Here is a 27,650-nt window from a genome sequence, read left to right as displayed (position 1 = left end):
TACAAAAGTTAGTGGCATTCCCCTATGCAAACACTAAGTTAACAGAAGAAGAAATCCAGAAATCAATTCCTTTTACCAAAGCAACAAAAACAATAAAATATCTAGGAATAAATCTAACCAAAGAAATGAAAAACTTCTATACTGAAAATTATGAGTCACTATTCAAGGAAATAGAAAAAGACACAAAGAAGTGGAAAGATATTCTATGCTCACGGATTGGAAGAATTAACATCACCAAAATGAACATACTACTCAGAGCCATATACAAATTTAATGCAATTCCCATCAAGATCCCACCCAATTTTTTTTTTTTTTTTAGGAGAATAGAACAAAAGCTACAAATATTTATCTGGAACTAGAAAAGACCTAGAATTGCTAAAACAATCTTAAGAAGAATAAACTTTCAGTAGTTTATAGAAGCAATTTTCAGGATCTCAGTGAAGGTTATCTCTGATTGGGACATTCCGTAGGGTCATGAATTCTTTTTCTTTATCTTCCTTTGGCTCTACCTTTGGCCACTCCACTTGTCCTTAGACACTTCCACAGCTTGAGCTGGGCTGTGGGCCTAGTTCAGCTCCCTTCTTCTTCTTCTTCTAGCGTTTGCCCTTCTTCCGTAGCCAGTCAACAGCATCAGGTTGAGCCTGATGTAAAGTTTCGAGACCTCCTTTGAATCTGGAGAGGTGGCAGTCGTTGACTATGTGGGTCATAGTCTGTCTGGAGCCGCAGGGGCAGTTCGGGTCATCTCTGGCTCCCCAGCGATGGAACATAGCGGCGCACCGGCCATGGCCTGTTCAATAGCGATTGAGGAGAGCCCAATCATAACGTGCTAGGTCAAAGCCGGGTTGACGCTTGCAGGGGTCTGTGATGAGGTGTTTGTTCTTTACCTCAGCTGACTGCCAGCTCTGTTTCCAAGAGACTGGAACAGAGAAGTTCAGTGTAGGCGTAGGGGACCCAGATTGGGTGACGAGACGTCAAGCGTTGGACAGGGTGGGCGAAGATATCCGCGTATATTGGCAGGTCCAGTCAAGCATAGACATGGGAAATGAACTTAGATGATGCCGCATCCCGACGAATATCTGGCGGGGCGATGTTGCTAAGAACTGGCAGCCATGGAACCGGGGTGGAACGGATGGTTCCAGAAATTATCCTCATGGAGGAATATAATTTGGAATCGACCAAGTGGACATGGGGGCTACGGAACCATACTGGGGCACAGTATTCTGCAGTGGAATAGCATAATGCCAGAGACGATGATCGTAGTGTGGAAGCTCTCGCGCCCCATGAGGAGCTGGCCAGTCTTGCAATGATGTTATTCCTCACGCCCACCTTTGCTGCAGTTTTTATGAGATGTTTGTGAAATGACAGAGTGCGATCGAGAGTAACGCCAAGATAGACTGGCTGGGCTTCATGCCGGATTCTCGTATCGCCACGCTGCACTTAAGCTCATGCGAGGCCGAGGCATGGTGTAGATGGAAAACAGATGATACCGTTTTTGCAGTGCTAGGGATTAGTTGCCATTTTTTACAGTATTCAGATATCAGAGACATGTCTTTCGTGAGTGTTTCCTCGAGGATGTCGAACTTGGATGCCTGAGTTGCACAGCATATGTCATCGGCGTAGATGAACTTCCTTGAAGAAGTTTCTGGGAGGTCATTGATGTAAATATTAAATAGCGTAGGAGCCAGAACAGAGCCCTGGGGGAGGCCACTTGAGACAAGTCTCCATCTGCTAGACTTGTCACCCAGATGCACCCGGAATCTTCTGTTTTGGAGAAGAAACGATATAGTGTTGGCCACCCATGGAGTCAGGCATCTTCAGATCTTGACTAGGAGACCACAGTGCCAGACCGTGTCATAGGCTGCTGTGAGATCAACAAAGACAGCACCCTGAGCACTTGTGAGCACTTGTGTTGGAAGACTGGTTGCTGAGAGGAAGCAGAGCTTCAGGAGTCCATTGACTTTCCTCATTACCACACTGACTGCACTGCAGTTTCTTTCATACTGAGAGGGAAACTGGGAGGGAAGGAGCTAGCGTGCAACAGCTGCCCCAGGGACAGAGCAGGATGCTCTGGCTGCCTTCTCAGATCAGGGTGCCAGGGTGACCTCAGCTGTCGCCTCTGGAGGGGAAAGGGACTCCACAGTACATGATGTTCCTCACGCTAGACAGCTGAGTCTGATGATGTCCTTGACGGAGTTCCTCTGCCAGCGTTGGGCCTGAATTGATCACAAGGGTGTTTGGTGGCATCGTAGCAGAAAGAACTAAAGTTATTTTTAAAAATTATTTTATTATATTTATTTATTTACTAGATAGAGACAGCCAGAAATCGAGAGTGAAGGGAGAGATAGAGAGGGAGGGAGGGAGGGAGAGAGACACACACACACACACACACACAGACACCTGCAGACCTGTTTCACCACTTGTAAAGCTTCCCCCCTAAAGGTGGGGACCAGGGGCTCAAACCTAGGTCCTTGCACACTGTAAGGTGCACTCAACCAGGTGTGCCACCACCTGACCCCAGTTATTTATTTATTTATTTATTTATTTAAGAAAGGATTAATTAACAAAACCATAGGGTAGGAGGGGTACAACTCCACACAATTCCCACCACCCAATCTCCATAACCCACCCCCTCCCCTGATAGCTTTCCCACTCTCTATCCCTCTGGGAGTATGGACCGAGGGTCATTGTGGGTTGTAGAAGGTGGAAGGTCTGGCTTCTGTAATTGCTTCCCTGCTGAACATGGGCGTTGACTGGTCAGTCCATACTCCCAGTCTGCCTCTCTCTTTCTCCTGGGGAAGCTGAGCTCCAGGACACATTGGTGTGGTCTTCAGTCCAGGGAAGCCTGGCCAGCATCCTGATGACATCTGGAACCTGGTGACTGAAAAGAGAGTTAATATACAAAGCCAAACAATTGTTTGAGCAATCATGGACCCAAAGGCTGGAATAGTGGAGAGGAACTGTTAGGGGGGTACTCACTGCAAACTCTAGTGTACTTCTGCTTTCAGGTATATATTTTGCAGTAGTTTATGGATACGTGTGAACATATGCTCTCTCTCACAGAAACTGGTGTATATCTAGGTTTTGGGACTTTGTTAGAAAGTGAACCACCTGGGATGGAATTAGAGTGAGTATACTATGAAAGGAAAGGTCTCACCCGAGTAATAAAGCTGAAGGGTTGTCATTCCACACGTGAAGTCTGTGGACACAGTCTGAAGTGAAGCATGTTGAGGTGGCAATCGTTGTGTTGATTAGGTTGTGATCGGCAGATGCAATATTATTTGATATGGATTGGGAGAGGCATACAGGAAAGTCATATAAATCACTAGTTAATTAATATGAGAGGGGGAAAATTAATTGTATGTCTCGAAGTTTTTTAAAACACAGACTGAATCTTTTTAATATATAGGCTGTGTAATTGATATACAGACTCTCTCAATAGCCTAGACCAAGTAGATCAGAAGCAACCAATAGTACAGCTATATACAAGATACTGGGTACTCTACAGCAAGCCCTAACAAAAGGACTTTTCAAAGTTAACCCAATTACCAAATAATGTGATGATAACATTAACTATCGATTGTCTTTTTGAACCCTAAGACAGCAGGAACCTCACATCTCCACTATAGAGCCTCTACTTATTTATTTTTTTTAAAGTGTTTATGAGAAAGAGTAAATGATGATGGAGAGTGAGTGAACAAGGCAGCCCTCTGCCATCCATTAAGTTTCCCTGGTTTTGTTTCTGTTGCTGTCACTTAGTGCTAGGACCTGCCACATGTAAGGCATGTGCTTGACCACTGAGCCACCTCCTTGGCCCCAAACTTTGTTTTTTTCTTTTTAGGTATATTTTATTTTAATCCCCACGAGGTCCTCCTTTGTCATCATGCCAGGACCTGAACTCTCCCCCAACCCACCTACTCCAGAATCTTTTACTTTCATGCAGTATACCAACTCCAGACCAAGTTCTGCTTAGTGTTTTCTCTTCTGATCTTGTTTTTCAGCTTCTGCCTGTGAGTGCGATCATCCCATATTCATCCTTGTGTTTCTTATTTATTTCTTCCTTCCCTTTTGTTGCCCTTGTTGTTTTTTTTATTGTTGTTGTAGTTATTATTGTTGTTGTTAGATAGGACAGAGAGAAATGGAGAGAGGAGGGGAAGATAGAGAGGGGGAGAGAAAGATAGACACCTGCAGACCTGCTTTACCACCTATGAGGCGACTCCCCTGCAGGTGGGGATCTGGGGGCTCAAACTGGGATCCTTACACTGGTTATTGCACTTTGCGCCACCTGAGCTTAACCCTGCTGTGCTACCACCCAACTCTCCATCATCCTTCTGTTTCTGACTTATGTTTTTTTTTTTCTTTTTTAGTACAGGGAATTGAATTCAAAACTATATACATTTGATGAAGGTCTTTTAACACTGTGTTACATTCTAAGCCCCAAACCAAAAGTGTGTTCTCTCTCTCCTTCCATTTTATTTTTTTACAAAATTACGTTTTGTTGCTTTTTATATTTCTATCAACTAGTGATTATAATGTACCAGATTGTACAGAATCATGCATTTAATGGCATATGTGAGCTCAGGAAATAGCACATTAGCACATTCTTTGCAGAGGTAATAAAAAATGGTTAAAGGAAAATGTGCTTGCATCTCTAAAATTTAACCTGATTAATTTCTCTATATCTAATAAGTAAAAAATAAAATAATTTGGACTGGGTGGTGGTGTACCTGCCTGAGCGCACACATTATGGTGCACAAGGACACAGGTTCAAGCCCCCAGTCCCCACCTGCAAGGGTAAAGCTTCATGAGTGGTAAAACAGTGTTGCAGGTGTCTCTCTCCCTCTTTCCCTCTCTGTCACCCTTTCCTTCTCAATTTCTGGCAGTCTCTATCCAATAAATAAAGATAATTAAAAAAATTAAAAAAATTAATTTAACTATGAATAGAAGTAATAATCTATAATCACTAAATGAAAGTTTGAAAAGGTAAAATGCAACCAGCTTCAGAATCTTGGATCACTGCCCTTTTTTTTTAACATGCATTACTTTATTAAAATATTTTTATTAGTAATTTAGTAATGATTTATAGGATTACAGGAAGTAGCTCCACAGCAAACCTACCACCAGAATTCTTATTGAATAGCCTAAAAATCGGATACCACAAGACTCTCTCCTTTTAAACATACACATGTAAACAAACAAAAAATAACAGTCATAAAAAAACCCCTCCAGAAACATGAAATTTAGCATGTTCCCAAAATAGGGTTGAGTCACTTAAGATCATTTAGGTCTCCAGGGAAGTGTAACAGCCCATTGTTTCTGAAACTGAAACTCTAATAAGTGTTGTAGTGAAGGAAACACTGCCTGCATGTTTCCCTCACACTTATATTGTGAATAAGGAAAATCAGCCCTTCACCCTAATCCACCTAGAATGTGAGACAGAATCACAGCCCAGAGTCTTTGAGGCCCAACTGCTCTAGAATCCCAGAAAATTCAAATTTGTAAAGATTAAGCAACCCACTTGTGGAAATGCTTAATTCCTTTCCTTTGGACATTTTTGGAACACTTTCTGCTCTCTTAATCGTCTGACTTTGTGTTTATGACCAGGTTCAGATCCCAAAGTGGGAAGCAGCCAATATGTGTGATTATTTCCTCTTGCATCAAGTGGAACTAAAAGAATGAGCTTACTTCACTAGAAATAAATGTGCTCTTTGGCCTTTAAACTAAAATGAGTATACAGTCAGTCTTGTCCGTGTGCTGACTGTTATGTAATTAAATACGAACATAAAAAAGATGTTAGAGACATGCATTCACAATCTTTTTATAGATGCAAGATAGAAAAGAATAAGAGAATCATTAAGAATTCTTTTTGTTCCACACCCTACTTTGGGTAGGAATGGCTGCCTGGTAGGAGGAAGAAAGAGCTATTGGGGTTCACATTCTGGCTCCACAGTTTGAGTTGTGCAAGCCTAGACAAATCTCTAACTTCTCTGAGCTGCAGTTAAAATGGGGGTGGCAAAATGGCTCACTTGAAAAGTGTTCTTCTTTGCCACCAAGTTGAAGGAAGCTTTGATGCTATGGTCTCTCACACTTTTTTCTCCCTCTGTGTCTGTTAAAACAAAACAAAACACACACAGTTCATAGAACTGTCCTGAGGATTGAAAGATAGAATGTGCATAAACCTTGTAGTACTTTGGTCCTCTATAAAGCAGACTCTTACGATTGGGTTGCTGGAAAAGTCATGACTCATTTTTGCCTAGAAAAATACATCTTGACTTTTCCAACAACCCAACACATGGGCATTGTTATCATAGGACCATGACAATCACATCCAGATGGGGATGCCAGCAGATTTAGTGCTGGACCACTCAGCACCTGAGGGCTGCCACGCTCACCTGCATGTGGGGGTGGCTGGGGGCCAGGTTGTGTGAGCTGCTGTTTCACCCCTGCTGTATCCCTCAGGTGACCTCTTCAGCATCCTGGACTTCCCATTCCTGTATTTCTACAGATTCCATAGCAGCTGCTGTGCCAGGTAATCTGAACTTGTAGAAACTCTTCACACTATTAGCTTGTGTGTTTCTGTACTAATGGCTGTATCATTCAGTGGCATTCAGAGCTATTGCTAGTTATCTAAATGAGGGATGACAGAGTGGTGGTGCAGGTGCTGACAGCTCTCTGGCATCTGTGGGTTGTTATGAGCACCCTCAGGCATTTGGGGCCTGCCCTGCCCTGTTCCTCAGCCAGGAAAAGAGTTCCCAAACTTTTCCAAGAGCTAGGATTCCTCCAGTCCTCCCATCCTTCCATCCATTCGTCCTTCCTGCATTCATTTCAGGATCCATCTTCCTCGAGTGGTAGAGTATGTTGACTCGGCCTCCCTTTGGAGGGAGCCCACAAGAGAGTCCACAATGCTGTTCCTGATAGGGATGACTATTGTAGTTTTCTTAAAAATTTTTTTTCTTTTTTAAAATATTTATTTATTTATTTATTTATTCCCTTTTTGTTGCCTTTGTTGTTTTATTGTTGTAGTTATTATTATTTATGTCATTGTTGTTGGATAGGACAGAGAGAAATGGAGAGAGGAGGGAAGACAGAGAGGGAGAGAAAGGTAGACACCTGCAGACCTGTTTCACCGCCTGTGAAGCAACTACCCTGCACTTGGGGAGCCGGGGGGCTCGAACCGGGATCCTTATGCTGGTCCTTGTGCTTTGTACCATGTGCGCTTAACCCGCTGCTACCGCCAGACTCCCTAAAAAAAATTTTTTTTATTATCTTTATTTGCTGGATAGAGACAGCCAGAAATCAAAAGGGAAGGCGGTGATAGAAAGAGAGACATCTGCATCCCTGTGTCACCACTTGCAAAGCTTTCTCCCTGTAGGTGGGGACTGGGGCCTTGAACCCAGATCCTTGTGTATTCTAACATGTGTACTCTATCAAGTGGGCCACCTCCTGGCCCCTATTGTAGTTTTCTTAACAAGCACATCTTATATAGAACTTCTATATAGAAAATTGTTGAAGCTGATCCAGTACCATACCTTTTGGAGATCTTGATCTCTCTCTCTCCCTGATTTTATGTAAAGTCTTAAAAAAGAAGTTTTATTAGATTTATTTATTTTTGCCTCCAGGGTTATCTCTGGGGCTCAGTACCAGCACTACAAATCCACTGCTCCTGGTGTCCATTTTTTCATTTTTATTGGATAGGACAGAGAAAAATCAAGAGGGGTGGGGGAGATCGAGAGGGAGAGAGACAGACAGGCACCTGCAGACCTGCTTCACCGCTTGTGAAGCGACCCCCCTGCAGGTGGGAAGCTGGGGCTTGAACCGGGCTCCTTGCTCCAGTCCTGCGCTTTGTACTATGTGTGCTTAACCCATCAGCTGCACCACAGCTGTGATGGTCAGCACCCTGACCATTCTCGACCTTCTTCATGTTGGGATTGGTCTCCGAGAACTTCTGGGGCAACTTCCACACAGTGTCCACGAAGATGACGGTGTTGCCCAGCACGATGGTGGTCCCAGGAGCTCCAGAGGTAGCCATGGAGCAGTCAAGGGGGCTGCAGCCCTCGCCGTGGTGCACGGAGGCCCCAACACCCTCAATGAGCAGTGGTACACTGGTCGCTCTGCAGCAGGAGCCCAGGCTTGGCCAGGCCTTGACCTCGAACATGCCCACCAGCAGGAAGGATCAAGGCCTTTGCTTTTGTGCACTACATTGACCCCAGCTTTTACTGCTGGCCTTTTGTGTGATCTCTGAGCAAATTATCCAAGTTTCTCAGCCTTGGCTTTATTTTTTCTAATTTGTAAAATGAAAAGATATTACCAGTACACAGTGACCGCATGTATTAGATATGTAAAGTCTTAAGTATTTCTTGCCTTGGACTAACAACCCCAACTGTTGGGGCAGGAGGTGGAGAGCAGAGGACAGATGGAGGGGAAGGAGGGCCTGGAGATGGGACAGTCCCTAGGCAGTCATTCCTTCCTTGGACATGAGGGGAAGCTGCCTGAGGAGCCCTAGGTGCCTGTCAGCTGTCATGCTTTCTCTTCCCAACCTGCTACCACATCTCTGGAGCCTCTCTCTTCCCAGTCCCCATTGTATTTCCTTAGTAGTTTGTTATTATTACCAATATTATTATTGTCACTATTGTCTTTAACCAGTGCACTACTCAGCATTATCTTATGGTGACACTAGGGACAGAGCCTGAGAGCTCATGACCTCAGGCATGGAAGTCATTTGCATGGCCATTGTTATTTCCCCAGCTCCCTGGTAAAGTTTGACCATCACAGTGGCATTGAGCAGAACTGTTGAAAACACCAGGAATCTGGATTCAAATTGTACCTATGCTTCAGTTTGCTTATTGTTTTAAAAGTGAGATTTGAGATTGAGGCATCTTCCTGAGGGTCTCTGATTTCCGTAAAATGGGATGAGGCCCACTGTGCACATTCTCACTGTAAGGACACAGACTCTGAGGTTAGAAAAAGGGCAAAAGGAGTTATTGCCTAAGTTCTGAGGGCTGCTATGCACAAGCAAACACAAGTCACTATATTTCCTGCCTGCTGCTTGCTCACAAGTGTCTTAGGCCATAGCTGCCCAGTCTCCCCTGACTACAGATGCAGATGTCGATGGACTTGGCCAATCACTCCACCCAACGAAGCTCAGTGCACAGCAGGGAAACCCAGTGCTTGTCTCTGGCCCCAAGAATGTGGCTATGGACCAGTTTAATTAAGCAGAGGCTCAGATTTCTGTGAAATACGACCTTTGGTGTGTTTAGTTCAATTCAACCTGCTTCCAAGTAAACCTGACAACCATCTATGTTCTATCTACTATGACTAAGGACTGTGTTAGCTCTACTCTCTTAGTAGAGAGTAGCCCAAGATTGAGTTGTGCCCTCTCATGTTCAAGAGGAAGGGACACACCAGTGCTAGAATGGATGTAAGGTGGCAGTTTGACATCCCAGGGCCAGGACTACAGAATACACACGAATCACATCATCTGTCTCTCTGGCATAGAGTACAGCTGCTGTCTTGTCTTTTCTTTTTCTGTTTCAACTAAAGACCAGACTCAAACTTCACTTGCATGTGTTTTTGGGAAATCAACTTCTCTGGGGCACTTGTAACTTACCTTCTATCTCCTAATTGCCCTGCCTCCAAGTGGCAGGAAGGGTGACCATTCTGTCTGGAGTTTGCTTTGGCCCTGACCCACACAGTGATATTTCTAAAAGTGAGACCACTACTTCCGTCCCTGCTGCCATGTTGATGCCCTTGCTGGTTCAGACTTCTGAGTAGCCCCCGAGATACTGGCCCATTGTCAGACTTTCTTAAATAGGGGTAAGGATGTGGCTCTTTTGGGTCACACATGTGTGGGTTTAGGCATTATTTCCAGAGTGTAGCATCTGCATAAGTCTGTCTGTTTAGTGGGAACTTGTTATGGAGCCAGTTCTCCAGTCAAGACCTGTTGTCCTCTGTGGTGAATTTTGTTTTGGGAATCTTTTCCTAATACTTTGTAAGCACCAAGTTCCAGGAGTAATATGGGAGAACTGGAAGAATAACCCCCCCCCCTTTTTTTTTTAAATCTACTGCTCCTGGAGGCTATTTTTCCCACTTTGTTGCCCATGTTGTTGTCATCATTATTTGTTGGGCTAATGTAGAGGGAGGGAGAGAAAGAGAGAGAGAGAGAGAAAGAGAGAGAGAGAGGACACAGCACATAGAGATGACCCAGGAACCAAGCTTGAGGCGGTAGCAATACAAATCTTTATTCAGCGGACACCCCAGAGTCAGGCAACAGCACACCTGGTTAAGCCACTTGGTGCCAATAGCAATGGCTGGTGTCCACCTTCCAGTCTGCCACCCGCCCTCTTCCAGGTCAGACATGGAAAAAGAGAGGATTGTAAGGGAAGGGGCTTGACAACCCATAGTTGTTAGGAGAGGGGCTGCCTAAAAACTGGAACCTAGAACCTCCCTAGCAACTGTTGCTAGAGGTTCAACTGGCAGGGACTTAAGGATACCCTGTGTGGATATAGGATGGAGCAGGCTGAAGATGCATTTTGTGGGCGTGGAAGATTTACATGGCTGCCAACCTTGTGAGACTTATGCATTCCCCTATTTTGCTCAACACCTCTGGAGAGGGAGACACTTACCAGGAGAACTCATCTCATAGGTTAAGCTCTGCCAGGCTTTACCACCTCCCCATAACTTCCCTGCAATTATTATTGCTATCATTGCTGTTGTTGGCTAGGACAGAGAGAAATCAAGAGAGGAGGGGAGACAGAGAGGGGGAGAGAAAGACAGACACTTGCAGACCTGCTTCACTGCCTGTGAAGCGACCCCCCTGCAGGTGGGGAGCCGGGGCTCAAACCAGGATCCTTACGCCGGTCCTTGTGCTTTATGCCACGTGTGCTTAACCCGCTGAGCTACCACCCAACCCATGTGTTTTTACTTTAATGATATAGACAGAGACCCCCAAATTTCTATACCCCTCCCCCATCTGCAGTGAAATGCTCTCATCTTAGGTCCTTAGCAAAGAACTCAAATGTTTGTTTTTTTGTTTTTAACTTTTTGGTGTTTTTAATCTGGAAGTCACTAGAGAGAGGTTGTGTAATAGTAACTACAATTTGGTCAACTATAACAGAAGGTAGCTAGCTATTGGCTAAAGGAAAACAGGTTTCACTGACAAAATTATTTTCTTCTTCCAGTGGAATTTTAGGATTCTTACTCATGTTCAGCACGGTGAAGCTTAAAAGCCTTATGGCCCCTGGGCAGTTTGCAGCCTGGATTTTCTTTGCAAAGGTAAGAAAGAGGGAGAAGGATGGGAGAAACCTGTCTGCCTTTGTGTCCGGCGTCGCTCACACTCATGTCTGATCTTCACCATTCACTTCAAGTCACTGGTCCTGAATTGACCCTTCACTCATGCAGGTAGCAATTTGGGGAACTTTTCACTTATTTTATTTTTAAATATTTGTTTACTTATTCCCTTTTGTTGCTCTTGTTGTTTTATTATTATAGTCATTATTGTTGTTGTCCTTGTTGGATAGGACAGAAAGAAATGGAGAGTGGAGGGGAAGACAGAGAGGGGGAGAGAAAGATAGACACCTGAAGACCTGCTTCATCACCTGTGAAGTGACTCCCCTGCAGGTGGGAAGCTGGGGTCTCAAACCAAGATCCTTATGCTGGTCCTTAAGCTTTGTGCCACCTGTGCTTAACCCACCGCGCTACCGCCTGACTCCTTCCTTTTACTTATTTTATCAACATAACATAATTGGTATCACACATGTGAAAAATGTTCTGGGTAAATCATTATCTTGATTTCTCCATCTAAAAATGAGAAGTTTTGCCAGAAAATCTCCAAGGCTCCTGCAGTTCTGAGTGTCTGGACTCCTTGTGCCTGCAGGCAGCTTTCATTTTCCTGCCCACAGCCGCTCAAGTGGTTTGCTAGGAAAGTTTGGAGGTGATAGAGGAAAGAAATGAAAAAATGGCTGACTAGGGGGACTTTAATGAAGACATCAAAGGGCCAGAAGATAACTAACCTAATACAGCATGAGCCTTCCCATACACATGGCCTGCGTTTAAGCCCTGCTACCACCAGGAGTGCCATGAAACTAGGGGAAGCTCTCGTGCTGTGCTGCCTTTCCCCATTTCTCTGTCCTCTCTATCTGAGATAAAAATAGTGAGAAAGTCTAGCTAGGAGCAGTGAAATCATACATGTGAAGTTCTGGTGCTACAAAAAAATAGACGGATAAATAAATATGATACTATTTTAAGAATGTTCATTATGGATCTGATTATGGATCTGATTAACTATGATCAAAGCATAAACTAGAGAAAAGGGGGAAACTAAAAAGAAACGGGAAAAAGAAAAAGAGGGGCCAATCAAGTGCACCTGCTCAAGCACACACTACACACTGCAGTGAGTGCATAGCAGCAGTTCTGAATAGCTCACGTGGCAGAGGAGAAATCACATGGGAGAGTAAAGATATTTGAATCAAATGAGAACAAAAATATCAGAGTTTACAAGATGCAACTAAAATAGTACTTAGAGGGAAACTAATAGCTAAAAGCATTCATATTATAAAAGAAGATTTCAAATTAGAAACCTAAACTGCTTTCTTAAAAAACTAGAAAAAAGATCAAACTAAATCCAAAGGGATCAGAAGGAATGCTATGGTAATGCTTAGAGTGGAAATTAATGAAACAGAAAACAGAAGACAAGGCTGGGGAGACAGCATAGTGGCTCTGCAAATGACTGTCATACCTGAGGCCGTAGGTCCTAGGTTCAATATCCAGCACCACCATAAGCCAGACCTGAGCAGTACTCTGGTAAAAAAATAGAAGACAAAAATAATTAAACCAAAACAAACAAACAAACAAAAAAAGGAAACAGAATCAATGTTGGTTCTTTGCAAGTGTCTACAAAATTGACAACCTTATAGATTAAGAAAAAAGAAAGTCTGATAAGCATAAGCATGACTGATAATTAGAAATGAAGGGAGACATCAAGACTAGTTCTATAGACACTAAATGGATTATATATTATAAGTAACATACTCAGTCCTATTATGAGTAACTGTGCCGGTAAACTAGACAATTTAGACAAAAGGGACAAGTGAGGAGAACTAACTCAAAAAGTAGTGGAAAATTTCAACACACCCAGAGCAAGTAAATAAATGTTAAGTAGTAATTGAAAACCTTTCTGTTAAAATAAAAAAAAAAAGGTCCAGACCAACTTGAGTCCTATCAATTATTTAAAAAAATTATTCTTCTCTTTTATAAAGGAAAACTAGGCATGGAGGGGTGGCACTATATTCTGTTGTTGAGTTACCCTGATATTAGAACCAGACCTAAAAAAAAAAAAAAAAGATATGTACAGACCAACATCTCTCCTGAACAATAGCTCTTATTAACTAACCAAAATTGGCAACACATAAAATATAAATCATAATCATGTTAAAATTTTCATATGTATTTATTTTCCCTTTTGTTGCCTTTCTTGTTTTTCTTTTTTTTTCTGATTTTTTTTATTGGGGAATTAATGTTTTACATTCAACAGTAAGTACAATAGTTTGTACATGCATAACATTTCCCAGATTCCCATATAACAATACAACCCCCACTAGGTCCTCTGAATCCTTCTTGGACCTGTGTTCTCCCCACCCACTCACCCCAGAGTCATTTACTTTAGTTCGATAAGCCAATTCCATTTCAGGTTCTACTTCTGTTTTCTTTTCTGATCTTGTTTTTTAACTTCTGCCTGAGAGTGAGATCATCCCATATTCATCTTTCTATTTCTGACTTATTTCACTCAACATGATTTTTTCAGGTCCATCCAAGATCGGCTGAAAACGGTGAAGTCACCATTTTTTACAGCTGAGTAGTATTCCATTGTGTATATATACCACAACTTGCTCAGCCACTCATCTGTTGTTGGATACCTGGGTTGCTTCCAGGTTTTGGCTTTTACAAATTGTGCTGCCAAGAACATATGTGTACACAGATCTTTTTGGATGGATATGTTGTGTTCCTTAGGATATATCCCCAGGAGAGGAATTGCAGGATCATAGGGTAGGTCCATTTCTAGCCTTCTGAGAGTTCTCCAGACTGTTCTCCACAGATGTTGGACCAATTGACATTCCCACCAGCAGTGGAGGAGGGTTCCTTTGACCACACAGCCTCTCTAGCATTTACTGCTGTTACCTTTTCTAATGTATGACATTCTCACAGGAGTGAAGTGGTATCTCGTTGTTGTCTTTATTTTCATATCTCTGATAATCAGAGACTTGGAGAATTTTTTCATGTGTTTCTCTGCCTTTTGGATCTCTTCTGTGTTGAATATTCTGTCCATGTCCTCCCCCCATTTTTGGATGGGGTTATTTGTTGTCTTGTTGTTGAGTCTGGCAAGATCTTTATATATGTTGGTTATTAAGCTCTTGTCTGATGTATGGCATGTAAAGATCTTCTCCCATTCTGTGAGGGGTCTCTTGGTTTGGGTAGTGGTTTCTTTTGCTGTGAAGAAGCTTTTTAATTTGATGTAGTCCCATAGGTTTATGCTTGCCTTAGTCTTCTTTGTAACTGGATTAGTTTCATTGAAGATGTCTTTAAAATGTATGCGGAAAAGAGTTCTGCCAATATTTTCTTCTAAGGATCTGATAGTTTGTGGTCTAATATCCAAGTCCTTGATCCACTTGGAATTTACTTTTGTATTCAGTGAAATACAGTGGTTCAGTTTCATTCTTCTGCATGTTTCAACCCATTGTTTCCAACACCGTTTGTTGAAGAGACTCTGCTTTCCCCATTTAATAGTCTGAGCCCCTTTGTCAAAGATTAGATGTCCATAGGTATAGGGGCTCACTTGTGCGCTCTCAATTCTATTCCACTGGTCAGTGTGTCTATTCATGTTCCAGTACCAAGCAGTTTTGATGACAGTGGCCCTATAAAACAATTTGAGATCTGGGAGTGTGATGCCTCCGGTTCTGTTCTTTTTTCTCCAGATTGTTTTGGCAATTCTAGGTCTTTTCTGGTTCCAGATAAACATTTGTAGCATTTGTTCTATTCTCCTAAAAAATGTGGTTGGGATCTTGATGGGGATAGCATTAAATTTGTAGATGGCTCTGGGTAGTGTATTCATTTTGATGATGTTAATTCTTCCAGCCCATGAACATGGAATATCTTTCCACTTCTTTGTGTCTTTTTCAATTTCTTTGAGTAGTGACTCATAATTTTCAGTATACAAGTCTTTCACTTCTTTGGTTAGGTTTACTCCTAGATATTTTATTGTTTTTGTTGCTATAGTAAAAGGAATTGATTTCTGGATTTCAATTTCTTCTACCTTAGTGTTTGCATAGAGGAATGCCACTGACTTTTGAATGTTAAGTTTGTAGCCTGACACCTTACTGTATTGCCTGATGATTTCCAAAAGCTTCTTGCTGGAGTCCTTAGGTTTTTCTGTGTATACTGTCATGTCATTTGAAAATAGGGAGAGTTTGACTTCTTCTCTTCCAATCTGTATCCCTTTAATTCCTTGCTCCTGCCTGATTGCTATGGCAAGAACTTCCAACACTATGTTGAATAGTAATGGTGATAGTGGGCAGCCCTGTCTATTACTTGATCTGAGTGGAAATGCTTCCAGTTTTTCACCATTGAGTATGGTGTTGGCTGTAGGTTTTCTATATATAGAGTCCACTATCTTCAGGAATTTTCCATCTATTCCCATTTTCTGTAGTGTTTTGATCATAAAGGGATGTTGTATTTTTGTCAGAGGCTTTCTCTGCATCTATTGATATGACCTTGTAGTTTTTGGTCTTGCTTTTGTTGATGTGGTAGATCACATTGATTGATTTATGTATATTAAACCAACCATACATGCCTGGTTGGTTTAAACCGCACTTGGTCATGATGAACAATCTTTTTAATATACTGCTGTATTCGGTTGGCTAGAATGTTGTTCAGTATTTTAGCATCTATGTTCATCAGAGATATTGGTCGGTAGTTTTCTTTTTTGGTTGTGTCCTTTTCTGCTTTTGGTATCAGAGTGATGTTAGCTGCATAGAAGCTGGCAGGGAGTATTCCAGTGTCTTCAGTCTTCTGGAAGACTTTTAAAAGTAGAGGCATTAGTTCTTCTTTGAAGGTTTTGTAGAATTCATTTGTAAAACCATCTGGTCCAGGACTTTTATTTTTGGGGAGATTTTTGATAACTGTTTCAATTTCATTGACTGCGGTGGGCCTGTTCATGTTATCCACTTCCTCTTTACTTAGTTTTGGAAGTTGGTAGGTATCTAGGAAATCGTCCATTTCTTCCAGGTCCTCTAGCTTGGTGGCATATAGTTGTTCATAGAAGCCTCGCATGACATGTTGAATTTCTGCAGTGTCTGTTGTGATATCTCCTCTTTCATTTAGTATCCAATTTATTTGGGTCTTCTCCCTTTTTTGTTTTGTGAGTCTGGCTAAAGGTTTGTGGATTTTGTTCACTCTTTCGAAGAACCAACATTAACTTTCGTTGATCTTTTGTATGGTTTTCTTATTCTCAATTTTATTTATTTCTGCCCTAACTTTAGTGATTTCTGTCCTTCTGGTTGCTTTAGGGTTCCTTTGTCCCAGGTGGTCTCCTTTGGTATTCCTAGTTGATCAGGGAGAGGGGAGGAGAGGAGAGAAACAGATCTGCTGCTGCTAGTTTCCCTGCCTCCGGAAGTCCTTCCCAGTTTTTGTTGTTTTTCATTGTTGTTGTAGTTATTGTTGATGTTATTGATGTTGTCATTGTTATATATGACAGAGAGAAATGGAGAGAGAAGGGGAAGGCAGAGAGGGGGAGAGAAAGATAGACACCTGCAGACTTGCTGCACTACCTGTGAAGTGACTTCTCTGCAGTGGGGATCCTCGGGCTCAAACTGGGTCCTTATGCTAATCCTTGCGCTTTGCACCATGTGCGCTTAACCCGCTGTGCTACCACAGGACTCCCATTCATGTTAATTTTTATCCTAGAGAATGGAAATTTGGTTTAATATGAAAAATAATTTAATATATTAATTCTAGTAAAGATGAAAGGCCAAAGATACATGGTCATGTTAAGAGATTTAGAAAACCTTTTTTGAAAAAATTGAACATTGATTCATGAACAAAAGTGAATGAAAAAGCTCTCACCAACCAAATAGTAGAAAAATAGAAGGGAACAACTCAACCCATTTAAGAGCATCTAAGAAAAATCTATAGCTTATGTTATCCTTAGTGGTGGAGATGCTGAGTAGTTTCTCCCTAAGACAGGGAGCAACCCAAGAATGTTCACTCTATTTTTTTTTTCTTAAGTCTCTCAAGAACGTTCACGCTTACCACTTCAATTCAACAGTATACTGGGGATTTTGGAAAGTACAGTAATTGGGGAAGGAAGAAGACACCTAGATTAGAAAGGAAGAAATTCTATAAGGAAGAAATTCTACTTATAGATGACATCCTATAGGAAAACAACCCTAAGGAATCTGAAAAAAAATGAATTGAATAAATAATTTATTGAGGCCTCAAGATGTAAGATCAATACAGAACTAGTCAATCATGGTTTTATATACTAGATAATAATGTTCATAAAAATGAAATTCTGGAGTGACTGGGTGCTATTTGCGCTTAACTGAGTGCACCACCCCCTGGGCCCCAGAAATGATTGGGAAATGGCTCAGCAGAAACTACACGTCTTCCTGTGAGTGACCCTGGGCACTGAGTCTTCCCCCAGTGTTGTGGTGCCTCTGTATGGTGTGCTGGAACTCCAACATTCGAAGCATGTACTCTCCCGGGTCAGCTGTCTCACAAGCCCCTTCACTTCATTCTAAAGGAATGTTTAAAAATACAGATGCTCAAGTTTTATCTGTTATTTTTGCTCTTTAGGGAGCTGCTGTAGGCAGTGTTTTTGGCTACTGCAAACTAGATAAACACATACCTAATAAAATTGTATTCCTGTTTTCTTTTATCACAATGACATGTGTTTCTCTGCTTCTTTGTCTGAAACGATGGTCTAAAAGAAAACAGTCTTTTCAAAATCAAACACTTATAATTCTCTTGTAAGTAAGCCTGATCTTTCTGAAAGACCACTTGCCAAGTAGAATCTAAAGTAAAAAAACGGGCAAATTATCTGAACTGGTGAATCAAGCTTTACAAATTTTCTAGAAATTAATAAAAGCCTTCACAAAGATTTTGGCAAAAGATATTCATTTTAATAACATCTGTAAAATAAATAGAAGGCAAACTTAAATATACAAAGTCATAAATATGGATGGGTAACTTAGAGTATAGTTTATGAAATATTTAAGTATAGGACTTCTAAGAGGTATATAAGAAAATGCTTACAAGGTGATAAAGTTATTTATAAGGTATGAACAGTATATTTCACATAATAAACTATTGTGAGTATGTAGAACATACATACATGAGAAGAAAGGTGTTAAAACATGAAGAGGAAAAGAAATTATGAGGCACTGGATTCAACCCCCAGCATTATATTGGAGAAGGCCAGGGAGTGTGCTTTGGTTCCTCCCTCTCTCTCTGTCTCTTTCTCTTTCTCTCTCTCTCTCTCTTTCTCTCTCTCAACTAAAGGATTAACATTGGGTCAGAGAGGAAGGAGGCTTATCATCATGGCACTGGGTTCATTTCCTGGAACTGCATTAAAAAAAAAAAAATCAAGAAAATAACTACATTCATAGTAGCATTAAAAAGGTAAAGATACTGAGGAATTTTTTAATAATTTTTTTAGATTTATTTTCTAGTATTTATTTATTTATTATTTATTCCCTTTTGTTGCCCTTGTTGTTGTTTATTGTTGTAGTTATTATTGATATTGTTGTTGGATAGGACAGAGAGAAATGGAGAGAGGAAGGGAAGAAAGAGAGGGGGAGAGAAAGATAGACACCTGCAGACCTGCTTCACCACTTGTGAAGAAACTCCCTTGCAGGATACTGAGGAATTTTTAAAAGATTTACACACTGAAAACTTAAATCTTTCTGGGAGACATTAAAAAAAACCCTCAGTAATATTAATTGGTAAGGGGAAATTCTTTCAGAATATATCAGTAGATTTAATGCAATCCCTGTCCAAATCATAACAGATGTTTTTGTACAAATTAATGACTTGGTCAAAAAATTTATTTGGATATGAAATACCCAAAATGGGAAATGTAAAAGTGAAGTGGGAAGACTTAAACTACACAGCTTGAAAACTGACTATAAGGTTAGAATAAGCAAGACATTGTATTAGTTTCAGGACTGGCATTTATGGTATATTACTTTTCAGTAAAGACACCAGGGCATTTCATCAAATTGTGCTGGAACAATCAGCTATCTACATGTTTTTAAAACTGGTCTTATACCCTTGCTTCACATAATTAGCTCAAGATGGAAACTACACTTAAATATAAGAGCCCAGTCTGGGAAACTTAGAAGAAAACATGGGGGAAAAAAATAATGACCTTGTGCTGGTTAGGGGGTATAATAGAATTATAATTCAGTAATCCTATTATAGTAATTCTATTCCTAGGAATCTGCTGGGGAAAATGAAAGTATATGTTCATAAATAGACTTAAGTATGAATGCTCAGAGCAGCATTATTCATAATAGCCCCAAACTGGAGATAGTTTAAAAGTCTGTTAATATGACTGTAAACCACCATGGAATTTAGTAATAGAGAGAAATGAGCTGTTAACGCATTGGTACAGATGTATGAATCTGAAAAATACTAAGCTGTGTGAAAGAGATTCAGTCACAAAAGAATATACATAGAGAGATTCTGTTTGTGTGAAACTTCCAGGAAAAGCACATTTATGGAGGTGCAAAGCATACTGATGACTTCTTAGAGCCGAGATTAACTACAAATAGGCTGGAGGAAGATTTTTTTTCTTTGGGGGAGGGATAATGGAATTACTCTAAACCTGGATCTGGTGATGATTACGCCATTCTTTAGATTAATTTATTAAATTTATTCACTGAAAAATCATTGAATTTTACAGTTATAAGGGACAAATTTTATGGCATACAAATCATTCCTGAAAGCTGCACAGTAGTAGTGCTGAAAGCACTGTGTTTAAATCTTCATAGGATTAGTTTTTCCCTTGTATATAGCTTTGCCTGTTTGGACACTAGTTTTATGAGTCTCCATTTTATTACATCTCTTTCTTTTTTACTGAAACTTCAAGAGAGATTTGTAATTTTCCCCTTTGTAACTCAAGTTAACTGAAAAGGTGGAGAGATTTTTAACTTAGCTGCTGTGGTTGAATCCTTTTTTTTTATGTCTATTTTTTTATTTATAAAATGGAACTATTGACAAGACCATAGGATAAGAGGGGTGCAATTCCACACAGTTCCCACCACCAGAACACTATATTCCATTCCTTCCCTTGAAAGCTTTCCTGTTCTTTAACCCTCTGGGAGTAAGAACCCAGGATCATTATGGGGTGCAAAAGGTAGAAGGTGGGGCTTCTGTAATTGCTTCCCCACTGAACATGGGCATTGGTAGGTTAATCCATACTCCCAGCCTGTCTCTCTCTTTCCCTAGTGGGGCAGGGATCTGGAGAGGTGGGGACACACTGATGGGGTCATCTGCCCAAGGAAGTCAGGTTGGCATCATGGTAGCATCTGGAACCTGGTGGCTGAATAAGAGTTAAGATATAAAGCAGAACAAATTGTTGATTAATCATGAGCCTAAAGGCAAGAATATAGCAGATGAAGATTTGGAGTGTCCATTTTGGAAAAAGCTAGTAGGTCTATTTTAGGTATATTCCAGAGGGCCCATGACTTTACTAGTTTTTGCCTGATTGAATCTTTCTTAAATGTTGGGGTTGGATTAGATAAGCTATTACAGCCTCTTCTATTTTTAGTGTATCAATCAATCAATTTCTTTCCTTTTCTTTATGAATCCATACTCCTAGTTCCTTTTCTCATCACCTTCCTTCCTTCCTTCCTTCCTTCCTTCCTTCCTTCCTTCCTTCCTTCCTTCCTTCCTTTCTCTCTTTCTTTCTCACCAGAGCAGCTGCTCTGCTCTGGCTTTTGGTGGTGCTTAGAATTGAACCTGGTAGCTCAGAGTTTAAAAGGCTTTTGCATAACCATTATGCTGTCTCCCCAGCCCTCAATTTCTCTCTCCCTTTCTCCTTCTCCCTCCCTCAACCACTTTGGTATCATCTGTGGTAGAATATTTTCCATTCTTTGGGCCATTTGCACATCAATCTATGCTAACATTTGAAATATAATTATAACTGATGAAACAGCATTTCTTCATGATGTAATTGTAATTTCACTAGGTAACAACATATCCAGAAAATGATCCCAAAAGATATTCTATTGTCTCCAGAGAATAATTTGGATTCTGTAGAAACTCAGATACACAGACAGGGAAGTCATTCATAGGACTTGAGGTGTCTTTTTGCTCATTCCAACAGGACCAATATCCAACACATTGTGGCATCGACTCCATCACTTCCAAGTTTCAGAAGAAGGCACATGTGCTTTTCTCTGCATGTCGTTTTCTCTCTATCTTCCTTAGGTCTCCAATTTTTCAGAATGGGACAAAAGTGCCTTCTAAGTAATTTATTTTGTTTTCTCTACTATAGTTATTCTCTTTGATGATTCAGAAATACCTTATTAGGCTAAAAATTATAGAACATTCAGTAATTGTTTTAAAAAATCTGTCTTCATTTTGATAAAGGAAGTAGAAACCACTTCCCACCTGTAGTGTATATAAAGCATTGGTACAGGGGGAAAAAGTGGATGAATTTTTTAGAGCAAAGCAATGAAATAGCCATATAAAGAAGATATGGTGTGACTTTATATTTTTCTCTTATTAAGTTTTTCCAGCAATTTAACTTTCTCCCAAGAGAATTGGGTAGTGTATTGCCGCACCCTGTTAACATCAGAGCAGCTAGAGTTCTTGGCACTTATTGGGAAAAGGCAGCTGAGGCCAGAGTGAGTTTATGCTGGGATTTAACCAGGAGATGAGAGACATCTCCAGACAGCAGCACTGGCCCTCTAGGGTCCCAAGGTCCCAGTGTCTACTCCCATTTCAAGGCTGTCTGTGTAAGAACACTTTCTTTTGGCTAATGTCACAGGTGAGCCAGCCTTCCTTACATAGCCTGAAGGCAGTGGTAGACCAGAAAGCTGTGTCTTACTCTGTTCTTTACGGCTCTGGGTTTTTTTTTTTTTTTTTTTCTCAAACCAGGATCCTTACGCATGTCCTTGCACTTTGTGCCACGTGCTCTTGACTCAGTGTTTTTTAAAACCTATATAATTGTCGATTCACAACTGTTGGTTGTGCTTGTGAAAGGATGTGTTTGATATTACCATGGAGACCACCTTGCTGGCTCTCCCATGATCACTAGCCTTAATTATATACAGCAATTGCCAGCTAACCTTCAGAGCTGTTTCTATAACAACATCTTGTGAAGTAACAGGACTGCTTTCCTGAACTGTGCTTCCCATATAGGAGTTTCTCTTAAAGGATTCATGAGGAGGCTGGGCAGTAGTGCAGTGGGTTAAGCACACATGGCACGGAGCACAAGGACTGGAGCACAAGGGCCGGCTTAAGATTCTGGTCTGAGCCCCTGACTCCCCACCTGCAGGGGGCGGTCACCTCACAAATGGTGAAGCAGCTCTCAGGTCTGTCTTTTTCTCCCCGTCTCTGTTGTTGCCTCATCTCTCAATTTCTCATGTCTGATCTAACAACAATAACAACAACCAGGGTAACAAAAATGGGAAAAATGGCTTCCAGGAGCAGTGGATTCGTAGTGTAGGCACAAGCCTCAGCGATAACCCTAGAGGCAGGGGAAAAAAAAAAGATTTAGCAAGATGCTGCTGGCAAATTTCAACTTCCATATAATTTATTCATCTGAAAAACTTAACTGGATAGGAATTTTTCTGAATTTTCACTATCTCTCAGGCTATCTTGCCAGGACTTAAAAAAAACTACCTTTTTTCATTGACATGTTGGCATTCCTCTTGATTTACTATCAAGATATTGAACTATGAAGAAGTCTTAGTTACCTGTTTCGCATATTATGAGCTCATGAGAGCATTATGAATTAACGCTGATAGTATTCAGTGCTTAGAATTCTAAGATGTCTCCAGAAGTATTCATAAAATTCTTGCTGACTCTGGTGGGATTGTAAAATGAAGAAGCTTAGTGCCTTTTTAATGTAGAGTCATGTAGAGTTTATGACTTCTAAATAGTGGAATTTTTGTGCATGGTGCTATGTGTGCTTAACCAGTGTGCAACCACCCAGCCCTCAATAACGTAAGTTTCTGCTCTACACTATTTTGGTTTTTTGATAGAGACAGGGAAGCCCAATGCTCAGAGTGAGAAGGAGTCTATGGCACCAGAGTTTCCATAGTGTGCTAAGGGCCAGGCTCAAGCCTAGGTCATGCACATGGTAAAACAGCATACTATTCAAGTGAGCTATTTTACCAGCCTTCCACTTAATTTTTTAAACTAATAGGAAAATTCCCTCTTTTTTTTTTATTCCCACCAGTGTTATTTCTGGGGCTTGGCGCTTGCACTATGAATCTGCCGCTCCCAGCAGCCACCCCCCCCCCTTTTAAAAATAGGACAGAGAGAAATTGAGAGAGGAGAAGGAGGAGACAGAGAGGGGGAGAAAAAGACACCTGCAGACTTGCTTCACTGCTCATGAAGCAGACTCTCTGCAGGTGGAGATTGGGGTTCAAATCCATGTCCTTGCACTTGATGATATGTGTGCTTACTGGGAGGAACATCGCCGCCCAGCCCTAACCCCCATATAGGAAAATTCTAAGACTTACTGTTGAATCATACCTTGAACTTCTGAGAAGGTAAATAGCTTTTAGGCTCTGAAATAAGACTCTTATGTACACACACATGTGAAAAAAAACTGCTGGAATATACCTAGAATACCCATCATGCTTTTCTCTCACTGGGCCAAGTCTATGTTAAATAAGGTATAAGTTCTCTTCTTTGCACACTCTTAATACTATGACTTCCCTACCCCTGTTTTATTGAGATATAGTTTATACAAGACATAGTATTAAGAGTATAAAACATGTGGTCCGAGAACTGGCATAGTGGATAAAGTATTGGACTCTCAAGCATGAGGTCATGAGTTTGATCCCTGACAGCACATGTACCAGACTCAGGTGTGGTTCTTTCTCTCTCTCCTATCTTTCTCATCAGTCAATAAATAAAATCTTTTTTTAAAAAAGAGTATACTCCCAGTGATACTCTCATTCTCTTTCTCTCTCCTTTCATCTGTTTCAATAAAACACTAAAAAAGAAAAAAAAAGAGTATAAACCATAATGACATCTGCATATATTGTGAAATAGTTTCCATAATAAGTCTTATGAGCATCTATGACTTCACCCAGTCACAAACATACAGAATGCTTCATGAATTTTCACAGGGACTAGACCAATCTTTTATTTTTCCAAACTCAGAAAATTTAATTTTAGGACTTGCCTTCCTAACTGGTCTGAGTTTCTGCTACTAGTATGTTTGATATATCACTGGAAAATTTCTTCTTTATCTGCTTTGTGAGTCAGAGGACTTTTCATGGACAGAAATCTATTGACTATATTCTTCATTAACCTGTGCTCCCACCTGTACTCTCACACCTATAGAAATTTCTTTCTGCACTCTTCACTGTCACAATAGTGGAATTCTCTGGCAACTCTTTTTAAAAATTAATTTATTTATAAAATAAAGAATGAATAGAAAAATATCAAAAAAAAACCATAGAATAAGAGGGGTGAAATTCCACACTTTTCCCACCACCAGAGTTCCATATCCCATCCCCTCCCTTGAAAGTTCTCCTGTTCTTTGTCTCTCTGAGAGTATGGGCCCAGGATCATTATGGGATGCAGAAGGTGGAAGATCTGGCTTCTGTAATTGCTTCCCTGTTGAACATAGGCATTGACAGTTTGATCCATACTCCCAGCCTGTTTGTATCTTTCCCTAGTGGGGTAGGGCTCTGGAGAGTTGGGGTTCCAGGACCTCCAGGTGAGGTCGTCTGCCCAGGGAAGTCAGGTTGGCGCCATCTGCAACTTGGTGTCTAAAAAAGCACTAAAATATAAAGCAGAACAAATTTCTTAATAATCTGGAACCTTAAAAGCAAGAATATAGCAGATGAGATTTAGGGTCTGCATTTTGGAAAAAGTAGTTAGTTCTATTTTAGGTGTTATCCAAGGGGCCCATGACTTTACTAATTTTTGCCTGAGCCTGATAGTTCACATGCAGGAGGGCCAAAGGTATTGTCTGGGGAGATGGTGTCAGAGTTGGAAATAGGACTAGAAAGCTGGATCAGCGAAGAGAGTAGCTCCCAAATATGGGAAATATATATAAGTATCATCAACTGTAAATCCCATAGATTTGATCTGGGGCCTGTATTCAGTGCAGGAGCCTGTGTAGCCTCTGTATCCCTATAGGTCTGAGCTCACATGCTGTAGACCAATCTTTTTTCTGTATCTTTCAGTTTTATCATGCCAGGGTGAATTCAGTGCCTTCTTTTCCTTTTTTGTTATCTTCATCACCATCATCACTGTTGTCAATATTTGTTGAGTGTGGAAAGCCTTTGTTATTTTGCACTTCCTGACCATCTTCTTGGTTTCAGAAGTCTCCTCACCCCTTCTTTCTGGCACACTGAACAGTTTGTTTGTTTATTTTTTACTAGAGTACTGCTCATCTCTGGCTTATGGTGGTGCAGGGAATTGAACCTGGGAACTTGGATCCTCAGGCATGACAGTCTTTTTGCATAACCATTATGCTCCCTATCCCCGTCCTATTTAATCTTCCTTTCATTGTTACCCAGCACCTTACTCTGTTTTCAAATGGCCTGATGAAAATAAATTATTGAGCCCAGTGAAGCTGTTCAGTAATATAGCTTTCATGTTGAAAGAGTGTGCTTTTAAAAAATCTAATTATGACGGTTTCCCAGTTAAATAATTCTTCTCCTGCACAGTCTTAGCTGCTATGGCAGTGCAAATCACTTTTCATGGAAATTTAAAACCTAGAGGCAACAGCATAATTTCCTTTACAGTTTCTAGCTGGGCAATAATAATGGCATGTCAGTGTCTTTCCATGATATCACTGTTGAAGCAATGGGAACACGAAGTAACAAGTCAGGGAGCTGTTCTGTTATTGTTAGGCAGTGTGGGACAGTCAGCAAATAAGCTAGTTATCTGGGAATTACTCATTTATAGACAATGGTTTCCCAGAGGACACAAGGGAGGAGAAATGACAGTTTTGGATTAAAGGGGAAAAAATACTAATTCCATTTCCAATTGTCAAGATAATTCATAGCAATGTGGGTGATGTTAATGGATGATTTGCTATTTTGGATAAGGTTGTTGTTTTTCTTGTTTCTGACTATGAGCTCTTTTAATATTTTTGGAACTATTTTTAGTACCATTGATCATCACAATGTTCTGTGCTACAAAAATACGATAAAAATTCTGAGTTTCACAACTTTTGACCTGCATGAGTTTGCTTCAGTTCATTTACGCAGGAAATGCCCTGAATTTCTGTAAATTTCCTGTTAGGTTTTTATTGTGGGTGCTGTGAATAGACAAGATAATTTAAGATAACTTAAAGTGAGTTTTGCAACTTAAAGACCAATTTCCTGGAAACGCTTACAAGACTTCCTTTGGAGGATAAATTGATATTCATTTGGCTTACTGTAGGAAAGGGCGTGTGAAGTCAATGCTTATTGACAGAAATCTTACTGTACACACCTCTGTACGTTTGTGCACTCACATCTGGACTGAAGAGGACATTCTGCATGTAGCTTGTGGTCTATCTGACTAGCCCAGTAGTATTTTTATGAAACACACAAGTTTTTCTTTTTGAAAGATTGACTTACTTATAAATTATTTATTTACTTATGAGGGAGAGTCAGAGTATCACTTTAATACTTGCGATGCCAGGGACTGAACTTGGGGTCTGTGTAAAGAACCCAGTAGTTTATTCACTGCATCACCTCCCAGACTACAGTTTATTTATTATTTTAAAAGATATTTTATTTTATGTGAAAGAGACACAGAGAGGAAGATATATAAAGAGAAAGACCAGAGCACTGCTTATTAGCTCTGGCTTATGGTGGTGCAAGGATTGAAACAGATCTCAGAGCCTCAGTATGAAAGTCTTTTACATAAACATTAGGTTGTCTTCCCTTACAACTTATTTTTATGAGGGAGAGAATAAAAAAAAACAAAAAGAGGACTAGAGCACTGCTCAGATCTGGCATGTTTTGGTGCCAGGATTTTTCTTTGTTGGTGAAATATTTATTTATTTTGAATAGACATGAAAAAATCAAGAGGGAAATGTGAGAAAGGTGGGGAGAGGAAATGGGAGGGAAGAAAGAGAGGCCTGCAGCACTATTTCACCACTCATGAAGCATCATCCCCCCTGCAGTGGTCTGGGGGCTTGAACCCAGCTTCTTGGTGCACTGCAATGCATGAACTCAAACAGCTGTGCCTTTTTAACAAGTGATGTTGGGTGAATCGGGCAGATGCGTGCAGAAAAATGAAACTAGATTGCTGCCTAACACCATGCACCAAAATTAATATGGATCACAGATCTGGATATTAAACCTGATACTGTAAAATACATGGAAGAATACATTGATGAAACATTTCAGGACCCTCACATTAGAGATGTACTTGGAGGCCCCACCCCATGGGCAAGGGAAACAAAAGCA

At 40.7% G+C, this 27,650-nt stretch overlaps 1 protein-coding gene across 10 annotated transcripts in view; it reads left to right on the top strand.

The window, feature by feature from the left end:
• The window catches only part of TMEM241 (transmembrane protein 241), a 181,689-nt gene that overhangs the window by 107,701 nt on the left and 46,338 nt on the right, over positions 1-27,650 (top strand). For all 10 annotated transcript variants that reach the window (XR_009545056.1, XM_060173606.1, XM_016190468.2 and 7 more), the window contains 2 exons: positions 6,457-6,526; positions 11,175-11,268. Coding sequence is in view for 9 of the 10 variants with exons in the window: in XM_060173606.1 (XP_060029589.1) it covers positions 6,457-6,526; positions 11,175-11,268 (164 nt within the window). In the remaining variant the exon portion in view is untranslated. The remainder of the gene's footprint in view (positions 1-6,456; positions 6,527-11,174; positions 11,269-27,650) is intronic.

This window comes from Erinaceus europaeus, chromosome 15 (assembly GCF_950295315.1).
Source record: "Erinaceus europaeus chromosome 15, mEriEur2.1, whole genome shotgun sequence".
Taxonomy (NCBI): domain Eukaryota; kingdom Metazoa; phylum Chordata; class Mammalia; order Eulipotyphla; family Erinaceidae; genus Erinaceus; species Erinaceus europaeus.
Note: the sequence above shows the minus strand (reverse complement) of the source record. Positions and strands in the feature narration are given on the sequence as shown.